We start from the raw sequence: 14,221 nt of genomic DNA on the forward strand, positions 1-14,221 counted from the left end.
AGCTTTGGCACCGGCATTTCGGTGTCACCAAAATGCAGTGGGTTGTTCCTGTGCTTTTTGCTTCTCCTCTCTTCCTTAGCTTGTCTGCAAAATTTAATAAATGTCTGTGTAAGAGGTGTTTCTGGTCTATTAAAAGTATTTAATGCGACAGCACTTCTTGGCAGCAAACCCTGTCCTCGAAGGAGAATATTTTGGGATGTGAAGCGCTAGAAACAGTGGGTAGATCAGAGTTGAGGGAAACCCCATGTGTTTCACAATCAAGATCTGTTGTTAATGGAGATAAATGAACCATGCTTTGTTGCTCATGTTTTTCTTTTTTTTTTTTTCAGCCACAAATACATGGAGCATTTTACAGACAAGCGGAGCTTTGGTGCAAGGAGGCTATGGGCACAGCAGCGTTTATGATCCAAATACAAGATCCATTTATATCCATGGAGGTTACAAAGCGTTCAGTGCCAACAAATACAGGCTAGCAGATGACTTGTACAAATATGAAGTTGATACCCGTATGTGGTAAGTACATCTTTTTCATATTCTCCTCCCCTCATTTTTGTGTGCAGTAGAAAAAAAGGATAAGAGTATCTGATAAAAGAAAAAAAAACAACAGTCTTATAACGTAGTTTTATTCRAGATCTTGCATTCTTCTGGCTGGTATTTTTATGACCCTTTATGAATAGAGAATCATATAATTGCCTATAATCAGGAGTGTGAAGTAGCCAAGAAATCTGTTTTAATATATTGTTATATTAAAGCTGAAAGGAAAAATAGTTGATGGGATTTTCTTGGCAGCAATATGGACAATGCCTACGAGTGCAGTTACTGTAGTCAAGTGAGTGATAATTTATTCTGCAGTTCAGGCTGCAAAAGAATTGCTATTATAACCCCATTTTCTTCTGGCTCTGTAACAATCTGAAGCATTCATTTCTTAAGCTGAAATCTTCTGTGACTGCCTTCTGCCCAGCGGTGAGTTTTATTAGCAAGCTGACAACTTTGAGTTTCCTAGTTGAAGTGCATTTTCTTCAGCTTTGTGTTTTTCTTGACTTGTTTTTAAAAGCCTACTGAGAAAAGAGGACTGATCTTTTGATTTCACACATGCAAATTAGAGTCACTATATAGATATATATATTTTTTTTGTGCTTAACTTATATTTCTGTTCCAACTGTTTGAGATGCCCAGACTGGTGACCAGTATCCAAAAATCCTCCTTCCYGTTGAGCCGTACATTCTGTAATAATTGTGTTTCCTTTATGTTTTTAGTTCATTAAATCCTCAGGTTCTACCACGGAGCTGGCAAATTTGGCTGAAAGGGGAGAAAATGCCACACACGTTTCTGTTCGCGGCCTCTTCCAGCAGCAACCTTCTTGCAGTGCACTATTTTATTAGTCTCCAAAGGCCTAGAATAAGGCTGGCCTCAGAGGAGCTACTTTCACTGTGAAAATCTTTGCTTTCTTACCAACTGCATTCACAGTTTTCCTCTATTCCAGCAGCAAAAGCTTGCCAGCCATGACAGTGTTGCCCGTGACACAAACATTGTCATATTTGTGTTTTTATGTACTTCTATGCTGTYCAAATAGTAGGGGTGTTCTGCAAAGGGTGACCCGCTTTGTGTTGAGTGGTTTTTTCATGGTTAAAGGTGAGGTCAGTGGCTAATATGATTAATGCTATCCAGGGTTTAATCATGGATAAAGTGCTGAGTTTTGCAAGTATTATGCTCTTGGACTCTGTTATAGGCTGCCACATAGATTGCCCTGAAGTGATTTTGTTAGGTTTGGGCAAGARATGATATCGAACTTGAAAGAATGCTCTAGGCTTGTGTATAAAATGAGTATTGCCTAGACTGGGGTCCTCCAGCATCATCTCAGCAGAAACACTGACTAAACGGTGTCCCTTCCTAGGGGTAGGATTTTAAGATCCTCAGCTTTGGAAAAATACTTTTGTGGATGCCAGTCTCCTGTGAATTGGAAAGCAATTTGTAAGGTGAAAAATTCACATTGCAACAAGAACTGAACGGTTGGGAAGGAAAGTGGTTAAATATTTCCTTGGAAAAAAAAACAAAGCAAAAAACCAAAATGGGATCCCTCTGCAGTTCCATCTCCAGCGTGGATTTATGGCTTGTTTTGTCTTTGCCAGGTACTAATCAGTTGCATTAATACGTGTGTTTTTATTTCTGCAGGACTGTTCTTAAGGAAAGTAGTTTTTTCCGCTATTTGCACACTGCTGTGATAATGAGTGGAACCATGCTGGTGTTTGGAGGCAACACGCACAACGACACCTCAATGAGCCACGGCGCTAAGTGCTTTTCTGCGGATTTCATGGCGTACGATATTGGTGAGTTCTTGCAGAAAAACAAGAATAGAAAGAAGGCTCCGAGATTCAAAGAGCTGTCTTCCAAAAGGCTAATTTACATGCTGTGTATATTGTAGCAAATGCCACTAAGCAGACTGCAGAAGAATGTGTAATCAGGAGAGGCAAAATGAGCTGCTGYAGTGATTTCCAAGCAAATACGACAGCAGCTTTGTGGTCGGTAGTTCATACGTAACCTTAGGCATTAAAAACTGCTTCTTAAACACAAAAAAAGGATGTTAAAAAGCCTCAGTCGAAAGGCTTAGTTGGTGTTTTGAGTGTGTTTTAATCTCTGATTTTGCAAAACCATAGAAGACAGAAGGCCTGGACCTTGCTGAAGCTCTGCTTGCACACACATGCTCTTGTCTGAACTGGCTTGTGTCCCTGCAGTGCTGTGTAAATTCCCTTAGTTAATATGTAAACTTAAAAAGTATAAACTTCCCTGTGCACAGTATTTAGKAAGAAAGCCGAAGGATTAGATTTTATTTGGAAGCATGAGATTTTTGATGAGCTTAAATAACCAGGAGAGGGCAGCATTTATTTGTGAATTCAGAGTCCAGAAATTGTGCATTTAAGATGAAAAAAGGGAAAGAGAAAGAGATGAAATAATCTAAAAGGAGATGCATGCATAGCCACCTGATTCCCTTTGGAGCAAAACACCTTTCTTTACTCCTATCACATTCTACCATCTGCTGCTAGAATTCCTTGAAATACGGGATCTGTTGTTTGATTCCTTGAAAAAATCATGTAAGCCTGAATTAGTGGAGCGGTTGTCCGTTGTGATTGCATTTCGGGTTCCTGAAGGGAATATGGGAGCAAAGGCACTGCTCTGGATAGCAAGATTTAGCATCCCCGTGCAGTTTTGCTGTCTGTAACCAGGGCTCTTCCCTTCTGCCAGGTCGTGTCCCCACGCCACCCGCTGCGTGCTCCAGCCTAGCTTTAGCACCAGCTTTTGCTTCAACCCAGCTCTTTTGGCAGCCAGCTGGAAGAGAGCGCAGTGTTTCCAAACTTAAAAAAGCAGGAGGGATAGATTTTTTGCGTGCTAAACTTGGCCATCTCCCGTGACCCACTGAACTCTATTAGATGTAGAGCCCCGATKGCGCGAGCTGGACGCAGCGTGTCGATAGCGATGCGCTTTTGATGGGGTTAAGCTACAGGCAGGCGGCTGCTTGCGGGAAATACGTGTTATAATCAGCTCGCCCAGGCCTTCCCAGATGGAGAATTAGGGCTCGTATCGATCCYGCTTCGTGTGGCATGGATGGAATGTATACACAGCATCCCAGCCCTCCTATGAAGCAGGGATTGCCAGGCTAGGAGCTGGGAAGAAGCTGGGAAAAAGGGATTRTGCTTCCCAAAGGGTGAAGCCTGGCATGCACTGCAGCAATAACAAAACCTTCGAGGGCAACTTGCCTCCAAATACATTGCTGTTTGACCTTTCTTTGTCATTTTWAAATAAGTTTTAGCTTTGTTTTTCTAAAAATCAGCATGATATATTCCTATAAAGGCTGTATGTGCATAAGGAGCTTTCTCCCCCCTGGCCCCCCCAGGAGAGAAATGAATCTCTCTCCTTATAGCATCAAAAATTCAGTTTAGGTGCCAGCCATAGAAGGAGGCTGGGTGTTTTCATAGCGTATAGGTTCCATTTGAACGGGACATTTAATAAAATCCTATGCATTGTAAATTTTAGGCTTGGCCTGACTCATAAATCAGGCAGGAGAGGGTGCTTTGGAGTTCCAGAATCATTCATTTTTTCCAAAACTTGATCTTCTCTTAAGGATGGGAGCGAAGCTTAGAAAGCAAAACATTCTGAGCCTCCCATTAATCCAGCAAAATATGTTTCTTGGCCTCACATAACTCACAACTCTCTGGATTAAAAAAAAGAACCCTAAATTGCTGTCCAATTTTGTTGAAATTTCCTGTAAGAATTGGAACCAGGCGTGCTTTCTTCATAAGTGATGTTGGGGTAGGTTAAATTCTTTTCAAACTGAGCAAATGGCATTTAAAAATAAATGTTTAAATCATGCTATACCAAAGTATTAAATCCGACTGTCTGGGTCCTATATATTTTATTTGTCAGCGCTCATATCTTGAACAGAAGTATCAGTSGGTGCATAGGTTAGAAAGTTACTCACCGAACAATTTTCCAGTTAAATTTAGTGAAGAATTAATGAGGTTCTTTTTCTTTGCCCCCTCACTTTATTTACATACTAGTTTTAGTTGGGGGGCCTATTTCTAAGAGGCTCAGACCCTGACAAAATCCTGTATTTATGAATCTGTGGTTGTTGGAGAGGCTCTGCAGACCTTTACAGCAGAGAGACTTTTCTGTCTTAATTGCATAAATTGCATTCAGCTGCCTCTGGGACATTAGCCCCCAAGGTGCTCCCATTCAGTGTGCAGAGTTTAAGTGGTATGAATTGGACTGACTTTTTCTGCTTTTGCTGCTTTTGTTCCTTTGATTGCTCAGTGGGTTATATGTTTCTTAAGTTTTTTGTTTTTTTAACATACTGCCTAAAGGAAAGAATTACCTGAGAAGCAAAGTAAAAAATGAAGCAGAACTTACGAATGTTATGCTAATAGAAAAGGATGGAATAATCTTGCATTATATTAAAAGTTAAAAAAAAGAAAGAAAAATGAAAACAAACAACAAAAATCCTTAAGCTGTGATGAGTGAAAAATATTTTAAAACCATGGATAGCTGCCCGCTAGGGATGTAATAGAAATGGAAGGGAAAAAAAGAGATAAAAGTCTCTGTTCTCAGTGGTGCTGGTTTGGGGCACAACTGCGAATAATTCACATATAGATCGATAAAAAAGGGACTTATTACAGAGGGAAAAAATCCTGTAATAAAGGAAAAAAATGTCCTTCAAAGCGCCAGCTCCCATTACACAATTACCAAAAAGCTAATGACGTCTTCCACACAAAATCAAAATCATGAAACTTTCTTGGTCGTGAGCCATCGAGATGGCAGGGCAGGGCTGTTGCCTCCTTCCTTTTCCTTCCTGAGATGCCATAAGGTCAGTGCGAAGAACAAGTCTCTAAGACAAGGTCATGCCATGGTGCTTGGTTCTTCTGGAGGCTCTGTTCTTCCTCTGAGTTGGTCAAGGAACCACTGAGCAGCCTTGGGTGCTGATGTGGTTGTAAATGGATGTAGCATCAACCTTGTCTTGTCATGAAGGCCCTCTGCCTTCATAAACTGCCCCATTTCCCCCAAGAGTTGCACTTGGGTGATGGTTACTGTGGTCATTAAAAGTGCTGTGGGATCCTTGAAGACGGGAGGTGTTCCATAAACTGACTCGCTAATTCTATGAGAGGAACTTTTCTGAAATGAGTTTTTCTTAATCCTAGCTTGCGATCAGTGGTCAGTGCTTCCTCGTCCTGATCTCCACCACGACGTGAACAGGTTTGGACATTCTGCTGTGCTGTACAACAGGTAAGAAGCAAAGACTGGCGTGTGATGACATAATATTGATTCTCTGTAGACTCCAACACCTTTAAGTGTCCATGCAAGCCACAGTGTATGTAGATCTGAGACAAGACATTTGAGATTATCTCTTCCAAATCTGAAGTTCTCTGGTCTTGACTCTTGTAATGCCTTTGGTGTCTACCCTTCGCTCTCAGCCCTTCTGTCCTTCAGAGCTTCTAGCAGCTCAGCTTCTTTGCCTCACCTCAACTCACTCAATTGTTACGAAAATTGAGTTGTTTGTTTCTTCTTTCTTTTCCTCTCGTCTAACTGCGCTGTCAACTTTTATCTTCACAACTATAGTTTTCCCTCATAGTTGTCATCTTAGTATACGTGGCTCGCCCAGTGTGGCTCCTCTGTACCAGTCATATCCTATACAGTGCTTGGGTGAAATCGGAGATGAGATTCCTCTCAGAGATGAGATTCCTGCCATTTAGCAYTATATTGCTGTAATAATATTCATGCTTTCAGGCAAATGTCTCAGTTATGGTCTTTGGGTCAGTGAAACTGAGTTTGAGGTCGCCTTCAAGGAAATGATTTCCTAGGAGACTTCCATTCTAGTTCCTTCATCCGTTCAAAAAAGTTTCCCCTAAATCAGCAATATTATTTAGAAGACTGTTTAAACTAGTTGTGTGACTCATGCCACCTTTAAGGTAAAKATATATACTCCTAGATTCTGCAGCCCTGAATATATCTCCCAATATCTAGAGGATCTAGTATATGCTTCTCTTTTTGTCTCTGCAAATAATCACTCGCTATTATGTTGGTTTCGGTATTAATTGTGCAAGAGCCGTGTGTTTGCTCCCATGACAAATGATTAAGCTTATGTTCAAGTGCTTTCCTGATGTGGGATGAAAATACAATGTTAAAATACTTTAAAATCCACTAAAACCTTTCTTTAGTTGCATTAATTCTTCTGCACTGTCCTGTTAACTAAATTTATAAACATGGATAGGTTTTTTTGGAYGGCCTTTTTAGGTGTTTTGGGGTGGCATTTTCATGTTATGCCTAAAGCAGTTGCAATGTTAAAGAAAGCATCACTTTTTTTTTTTCTTTCCTCAAAACACGACTTCGCTTTTAGTTGACACAATGACTCCCTGTTCAGTTGCTAAGAGCCATGAAAATAACTGTGGTTTTGTCACAGCAGCGTACCAGGATGTGACAACATTGAATTGTTTTGTCGCAGCTTCTGAGCACGGATTTAATGGTGTGATGCCGTCTCACCTATTTTAGCCTTCCTCCCTTTCTTGCCACTGTGCTTGAAAGGAGAATCCTGCATTTCTGCAACAGTTTATGTTTCTTCATGTCAATTGGGTGTTACCCAGATGCTTGGCTTGAAAAGGAAGGTCACTGTTTTATCTAAGATAGGTTTAAGGCTTCCTCAGAAGCTACAAGACAGGGAGGCTGATGAGTTTCTTGCTCTGGAGGTCTTCCAAACGCGCCTGGATGCCACCCTGTGCTCTGGGTGTTCCTGCTGGTTGGACTAGAGGATCTCTAGAGGTCCCTTCCAACCTTGAACATTCTGTGATTCTGTGAAGACCCTTTGGGTTCTCTGACCTGGTGGAACTTGATTGACTCTGGACTTGTGCGCTACTTAACCGGGCTGTCTTTAGCTGGATATATGCACGCGGTAATATAAAAAAAACACTTTATACCATGAATAAAACCAAGCAGCAGCTGTACACGGTCTGTAAAAGCCCRATGGAAATGTTCACGTGTTTCTTTGCGTTTTGTCTAGCACCATGTATGTGTTCGGGGGCTTCAACAGCCTCCTCCTGAGCGACATACTGAAGTACACGCCGGAGCGGTGCGAAGCTTTCGGCAACGAAACGGCCTGTTTGCGAGCGGGCCCCGGGCTGCGGTGTGTGTGGAACAGCTCCCGCCTCCAGTGCCTCCCCTGGGAGATGGCAACGCTGGAGCAGCAGCAAAAGGTCTTTGAAGACTGTCCTTCTAAGCTAGGTATGTGTCATGTCCTCTCCCTTTCCCAGCACGCCTAGGGTTTTTCCTTTCCAATTTCCCTCTTGCCATTTTTGTGCCATTCCCAGAAAACTTTCCTACATTCCCAGGAGGGCTGAAGTCCTTGTTCTGTGCATGCCCTCAGCAGTGACACAAGGACATTTGCGTCCCTTGTTCTCTCCAGAGATGCTACATCAGCTCTTTAGGGCTTTTTCTGCTCTGCTGGGTGTCACTTCCCAAAAAGTTTGTACCTAGTTCTTCATCCCACATAGACATCATCGGTCAGGAATCAGGCTTGGACCATTGCTGTGTAGACCTTTGCTCCAAGAACTGACCTCCTGAGAGCCACCAAGTCTTTTGATGAGCACCATGGGGCACAGAAGGGGGATCTGGACCCCACTGTGTGTCTACTTCAAGGGAAACAGCAGGAAGAAAGTTTCAGAGTAGATTTATTTTTCCTTCTGTGTTCCTATATGGTAGAGACCTAGAAAAAGAACATTTGTTTTAAGGTCTGATTCCTGTGTTCTCCCTTTTGATAACTTTCTAACAACTTCTGAGTGCTGTATCCTAATGCATTCATCGCTCTGAATTGAATTATATGAACCTTGATTCTGTAATAGATTGCAGCCTTTAATTATTTAAAAGAAATTGATGTAAAGGGACATTGCTTTGATGGGCTCTCAATGTACAATAAATTTTCGCAAAACACAGGCGATAAGCAATTGGAAAGATGAAGTGGAAAGCTCAAGCTTTGCATGAAAATGCTGCACATAATTGAAGGCCAGGATTTCAGTAACATGGGCCCATAGTAGTAGATTTTTCTTGTCCTTGTTCAGTGTCCTTTGGCATCATCTGCATGAGCCTTGACTAAAGAACGTGCACGTGTGGTCTTAGTTCATGTGCTGCTTTGTCCTGGCACGCTTTCTGATATTGTGTTTTTGATGCTGCTTGGCCACTAAAAATGATTAATGGTACAAAAGAATGCAATTTTTCTATCAGTCTAGTCCCATGAAAGTGTCTGATCTACTAACTACTCGATAATGGAAAATCTCCAGGCACTACTGTATGGTTATATCTTTTGCTGTGTATAATCAAGTTCTTAGAACTCTGTCAGGAAATGCCTGTTTTTGGTCATGCAGGTTTTTTTCTTTAATAGTTGTAGACAGTGAAAAATGTGATCAGATTACAGACTGCTATAGCTGTACAGCAAATACAAACAACTGCCAGTGGTGCACTGACCAGTGTATCTCGATGCACAAGAACTGCACAGAAGAACAGGTAAAGTCTCTCTAAATAATTTTGGAGTTTTAAATGTAGCTTTTTTTGAACTGCTGCGTGTCCTCACCTGGCCATTGATCCCTCTTGGTTCATTGTTTCCACCTCTGAACTGCTGACGTTTGAATTTTGCAAGTTAGTCCAAGGGCTTTTCTTGGAGGCCTCTCACTCCGTTAARGGATTTCGAAGGGCAGGGGTGGAGTGGGAGGTTTCACAATGAGTGCAGTGTGGTTTTTCATTAAGGTACATACGCATTTGGGTTTGCCATAAATTCAGCCTTACCTGGTTGCTAAGCTAGGCAGGAAAAATTTGTCTTTTTATAAAAGTTCTAGTGGGGAACATGTGTTAGATGCTGGCCAGGGGGAAAATCCTAAATCTGCAGTAGAGGCTATATCAAATGTTGAAACTTTTGAATGTATAAGTTGCTTTGTAGGTCTGAATTGTAGAGCTTGTGTTAAACATGTTTTAAGAGGAGAAAAACCCTATCTGTGCTATTTATTTTAGATTCCTATTACTACATATGATAGCTGTCCGAAGGATAACCCTGCATATTATTGCAACAAAAAGACAAGTTGTAAAAGCTGTGCCATGGATCAGAACTGCCAGTGGGAACCTAGGAATCAGGAGTGCATCGCTTTGCCGGGTAGGTACTGATTGTGTTGGTGTAAAATAAATAAAACCAGAAGTTAATCAGTCTAAAAGTATTAAGGTGATTTTTTTTTTTCCCCTCTTAAAAGAAAAAAAATAATCTGTTTTGTCCAAAACTCTATTTCAAGCAAGTTCAGAAAGTCTTATGGGACATTCTTCTGTCTTTTCAGTCCCAATTGCCAGCAGATCAGTATGGTCCTTTGTATGATTATTAACTTTTATTTCCTCTCARTTTTCTTCTCCATTTGATAAAAGCAACGATGTTGATACAGTAGGCTCCTGTAAGGTATTAGATTTAATAATGCATGCCATTTAATTTTAGAAGCTAGAATGGTGCAAAAGCAGAATGACACATACTGGAGAGAAAAATAAATAATAATAGATGAATAAATTAGATAATGTTTCAAGTGGGAGTTTATGATTAGTCTTTCCTGTAGCACGTTTTTTTACAGTGACCAGGTAGGAAGTGCAGCTTCTTGAGCAATTGACATTTACAGCTACTAAAATAGGAGAAGAAGAGAAAAAAACAAAGAAAGGACTCTCAGACTGGGCTGGATTTCCTTCTTCTAGTAACCCATTTAGGTTTGGACGTGTCCAGGTCTGGTATCAGCAAGTCTGGAAGAGAGGGAGAAAATGGAGAAACTTCAGAGAAGAATCAYGAGAGCAAGAAAAGCATCTTGTAATGATGCTGCCTAACTTAGTCTAGGTTGTTAAAGAAAAGGGCACCCCCTTTCTATAACATYTTAATCTGAAAACCAAACCAACCAAACAAGAAAACCCAAAATGTTGACCATTGACAGTGGAGAACTTCTCAGTCTGCTAGACCARTCTAAAACAACCCATAGATGTTGGCTTTACGGCAATTTGTGCTAAAAAAGTCCATCTTGTTTCTTGGGAAGGTAGTTACAAGTGTGTGTGCGTGGAGGGAAATTGCCACGGGGTTATTAGTTCTATAGAAGCAGGCACAACTGCTCTTGACAACTGTTAAACGGGAATTAATTTGGGAAATTTTGGTGCTGTGGACAAGATTAGCAGCAGCCTCCTCCTATGGCAAGTTATCCTTACAGTTGTGGTCAAAGATATGGCTTTAACCATCAGCAAAATATCCATTTACCTTCCTCTACTCTTYTTTCTTAAAGAATTCTACTATTCTAGTGTCAGAATTTTTTTTTTAACCTGCTACAGATTAGTAGAAGATGGTGTCTTGCTTTCTTGCTTTAGCTCCTCTGAGCAGCTTTCTGTTTTTTCAGATTCTTTATACATAAACGCTTTTGAGYGTGCCAACCAAGTTGGCCATTCCCTGATGCTCTTGGATGGGATTGTAGGTTTTATTTTGGTGGAACAGCTTTTGRACTACTTTGGATGTGGTAAAGCTCACCTGCCTCTCTTGTCTGTCTTTTTCTTTTTTCTCCCCCCTTCTCAGAAAATATCTGTGGGACAAACTGGCACTTGGTGGGCAACTCGTGCTTGAAGATCACAAACACAAAGGAGAACTACGATCACGCCAAACTGTCCTGTAGATCCAACGGGGCTTACCTGGCTTCTCTTACAACGCAGAAAAAGGTGGAGTTTGTTCTGAAGGAGCTACAGAAGATGCAGGCTTCAGTGAGTGCTTCGCTTTAATTAACGTCCTCTGACTAATTAAAGCCCTGACTGCGGGGAAAGCCCTTGGTGGGGTGTCGTGCGCTCTACTCGGAGTAGACTTTAACCAAGAAAGAAAACAGAATCAGTCGATTTTTTTGAAATTCAACATGCCCTATGGGTGCTTTTGAAGTGGAAGTGTAGAGAATGTAAATGTGAGAGATAAATATAAACACATACGGTGCCTCAAAGGTATCGCTCGCTGTACCGGAGCGGCAAACACGATTCTCCGGTGGGCTACACGGCAGCAGCAGGGACGAGAGTGGTTCTCCTGACATCTACAAGGGTCTTATAAATGACGGTCCCTTCGGGGCACCRTAGGTGTTTAATGCAAAGCATTCCAAGTTATTTATTCTCTGAAATGTGCTTAAAACATTGGTTTCTTACTCAGCAGGTCTGCGTGACTCGTTTGGAGCTGTGTGGGTGGTTTTTAGTGGCAGGTGCTTTCCAGGTTGAGCTGCTGCAAAGGAGGTTAGGATCTATCCTTCCTCGTGCTTCAATGAAATAAAAAGAGGAGAGAGACTATMCGCTGCATTCACTCCTTATAGATAACATATATGCTATGTATATACTGTGTACAGTTGTTCCCAGCTAACTTGAAAATATATAGGTGTYAGTCCATAGTGCTGTGTTATCCTGTTGCAATTAGGATTTTCACTTTCAGGGTTTGAGAGAGCATAAAATGAAATTGAACTGGGTGGCTGTTTCACCAGCATGAATATATTTGATTTGCTCTCCTCTTAGTTTGCATATTGGGAAGGGGCTTTAAACAAACAAACAAAAAAGGAGTGTTTCCCAAAGGAATTSGTTGTCTCTTTGGCCTTTAATCGTCACAGCAGTAAGAAACAAATATCTCCCTATTGTATTTTTGCTACAGCACACCCTGCAAAGTTGTACTGGAGTACTGTATGGTGGTAAGCTTGAWTTGCTCTCAGTAGTAAATAAAATAAAATTATGGGTGATAATCCTGACATTTTCAGTTGTAAATAAATAAAACAGTGCTGATAATCCTAACATTTTTTTTTTCTTTTTTTCTTTCCTAGCCCAAAACTTTGACTCCGTGGGTTGGCCTGAGAAAAATCAACGTGTCCTACTGGTGCTGGGAAGACATGTCGCCCTTCACCAACAACCTGCTCCAGTGGCTGCCCCACGAGCCCAGCGACGCTGGCTTCTGTGGCTACTTAGCCGAGCCTTTGCAGCAGGGCCTGAAGGCAGCGACCTGCATCAACGAAGTGAACGGCAGCGTCTGCGAGAGGCCAGGTAAGGACAGCTCTGCTCTGCGGCCTCAGAGGGAAGAGGTCTCATAATATACACATGTATTTCCCAGGGAGTTGGTAAGATCCCTTTTACAAAGCTGCCTCATGATCTTCCTTTTTTTAATTAAAAAAAGAGACTCTGAATAAATCTCTTGCACATATTTCATGCTAGAATTGGGCATGTTAAAAACCAGCTCTTCGTCTATACTGTTAACTCCAAAGTGTTTAAAGTGCGTAATAGTTCAATTATTTTCCCCCCTAATTGCACACCTGAATGTGGCGTTTAGGTTAATGAAGGCGCGGAGCCAGCTGCAGTTTCAAAAAACTCAAAATAAAACCCCCTTTTGGATCGAAGGCCTCTTGTTCCCCTCTCRTGCGCTGTAGCCAGAGGAGAGTTTTATCAGAGTTTGAAATTAATTGGGCAAGACACTTTGGAGATAATGAGAATTTTTTTTAAAAAAGGCTGTTTGCTTTTGGGGAGAGCCCTCCAGCTTTGCTGGAGCTGCATATTTCTTAAAATGGCTCGTTCTGTTTCCTCCCCAGTCGAGCTGATTGCTTACTGATTAGTACCTTTGTAAGTTGTAAGAAAGTTGGCCGGTTACATAATATCTCAAAGTGACATCCCTTGAAGTCATTCTTTGTGACAGTGCAGGATGCAGAGCATAAATAGGGCATTTTTAACTCAAAATGCATATATATATATATATAATATATATATATATATATATATATATACACACTTTTTTTTAACTTTGCACATGCAGTGCTTCAGTTTAAATTTAAACTTATTTTGTGCCCCAAGAAGAGTTGCTTAAAACCAATGGTTAAGCTCTGGCTTGCACAGAGAATTCCTTTTAAATGCTGAATTTCCTGGCCAGAGGAGTTCCCTTTAAATGCTGGATTTCCTGCCCAAATGGTGTAACCCACATTGCCACCTTCTGGGTTAAAGGGTGGGTGTTTTCCCCATGCTTTGCTGGAGCAAAGCAATGCGCTGGCAGGTGTGTGCAGGTGCAAAACCCAGATGCAAACCCCAGATGTGTGCAGGTRCAAACCCCAGATGTGTGCAGGTGCGAACTCCAGATGCAAACGAGGTGCAAGCCCCAGATGTATGTAGGTGCAAGCCCMAGGTGCAAACCTGGTGCAAGCCCCAGGTGCAAACCAGGTGCAAACTCCAGATGTGTGCAGGTGCAAGCCCCRGATGTGTGCAGGTGCAAGCCCCAGGTGCAAACCAGATGTTAGCCCCAGATGTGTGTAAGTGCAAACTCCAGATGCAAATGAGGTGCAAAACCCAGATGGGTGCAGGTGCAAAACCCAGATGGGTGCAGGTGCAAGCCCCAGATGTGTGGAGGTGCAAGCCCCAGATGCAAGCCAGGTGCAAGCCCCAGATGTGTGCAGGTGCAAGCCCCAGATGCAAACGCCAGCCCAGACTGATGCTCTCTGTGCCCATGCAGCCAACCACAGTGCCAAGCAGTGCCGCACGCCCTGCGCCCTGCGCACGCTCTGCGGCGAGTGCACCAGCGGCAGCTCCGAGTGCATGTGGTGCAGCAACATGAAGCAGTGCGTGGACTCCAACGCCTACGTGGCCTCCTTCCCCTACGGGCAGTGCATGGAGTGGTTCACCATGAGCAGCTGTCCCCGTGAGT

At 42.1% G+C, this 14,221-nt stretch overlaps 1 protein-coding gene across 1 annotated transcript in view; it reads left to right on the top strand.

Moving 5' to 3' along the window:
* The window catches only part of ATRN (attractin), a 140,293-nt gene that overhangs the window by 58,395 nt on the left and 67,677 nt on the right, over positions 1-14,221 (top strand). The window contains exons 10-18 of the mRNA XM_026048853.1: positions 330-513; positions 2,173-2,327; positions 5,688-5,772; positions 7,541-7,761; positions 8,915-9,036; positions 9,538-9,676; positions 11,105-11,286; positions 12,366-12,582; positions 14,030-14,215. Of these exons, the coding sequence (XP_025904638.1) occupies positions 330-513; positions 2,173-2,327; positions 5,688-5,772; positions 7,541-7,761; positions 8,915-9,036; positions 9,538-9,676; positions 11,105-11,286; positions 12,366-12,582; positions 14,030-14,215 (1,491 nt within the window). The remainder of the gene's footprint in view (positions 1-329; positions 514-2,172; positions 2,328-5,687; positions 5,773-7,540; positions 7,762-8,914; positions 9,037-9,537; positions 9,677-11,104; positions 11,287-12,365; positions 12,583-14,029; positions 14,216-14,221) is intronic.

This window comes from Nothoprocta perdicaria, unplaced genomic scaffold (genome assembly GCF_003342845.1).
Source record: "Nothoprocta perdicaria isolate Ctin4 unplaced genomic scaffold, notPer1 scaffold_58, whole genome shotgun sequence".
NCBI classification, from domain to species: Eukaryota; Metazoa; Chordata; class Aves; order Tinamiformes; family Tinamidae; genus Nothoprocta; species Nothoprocta perdicaria.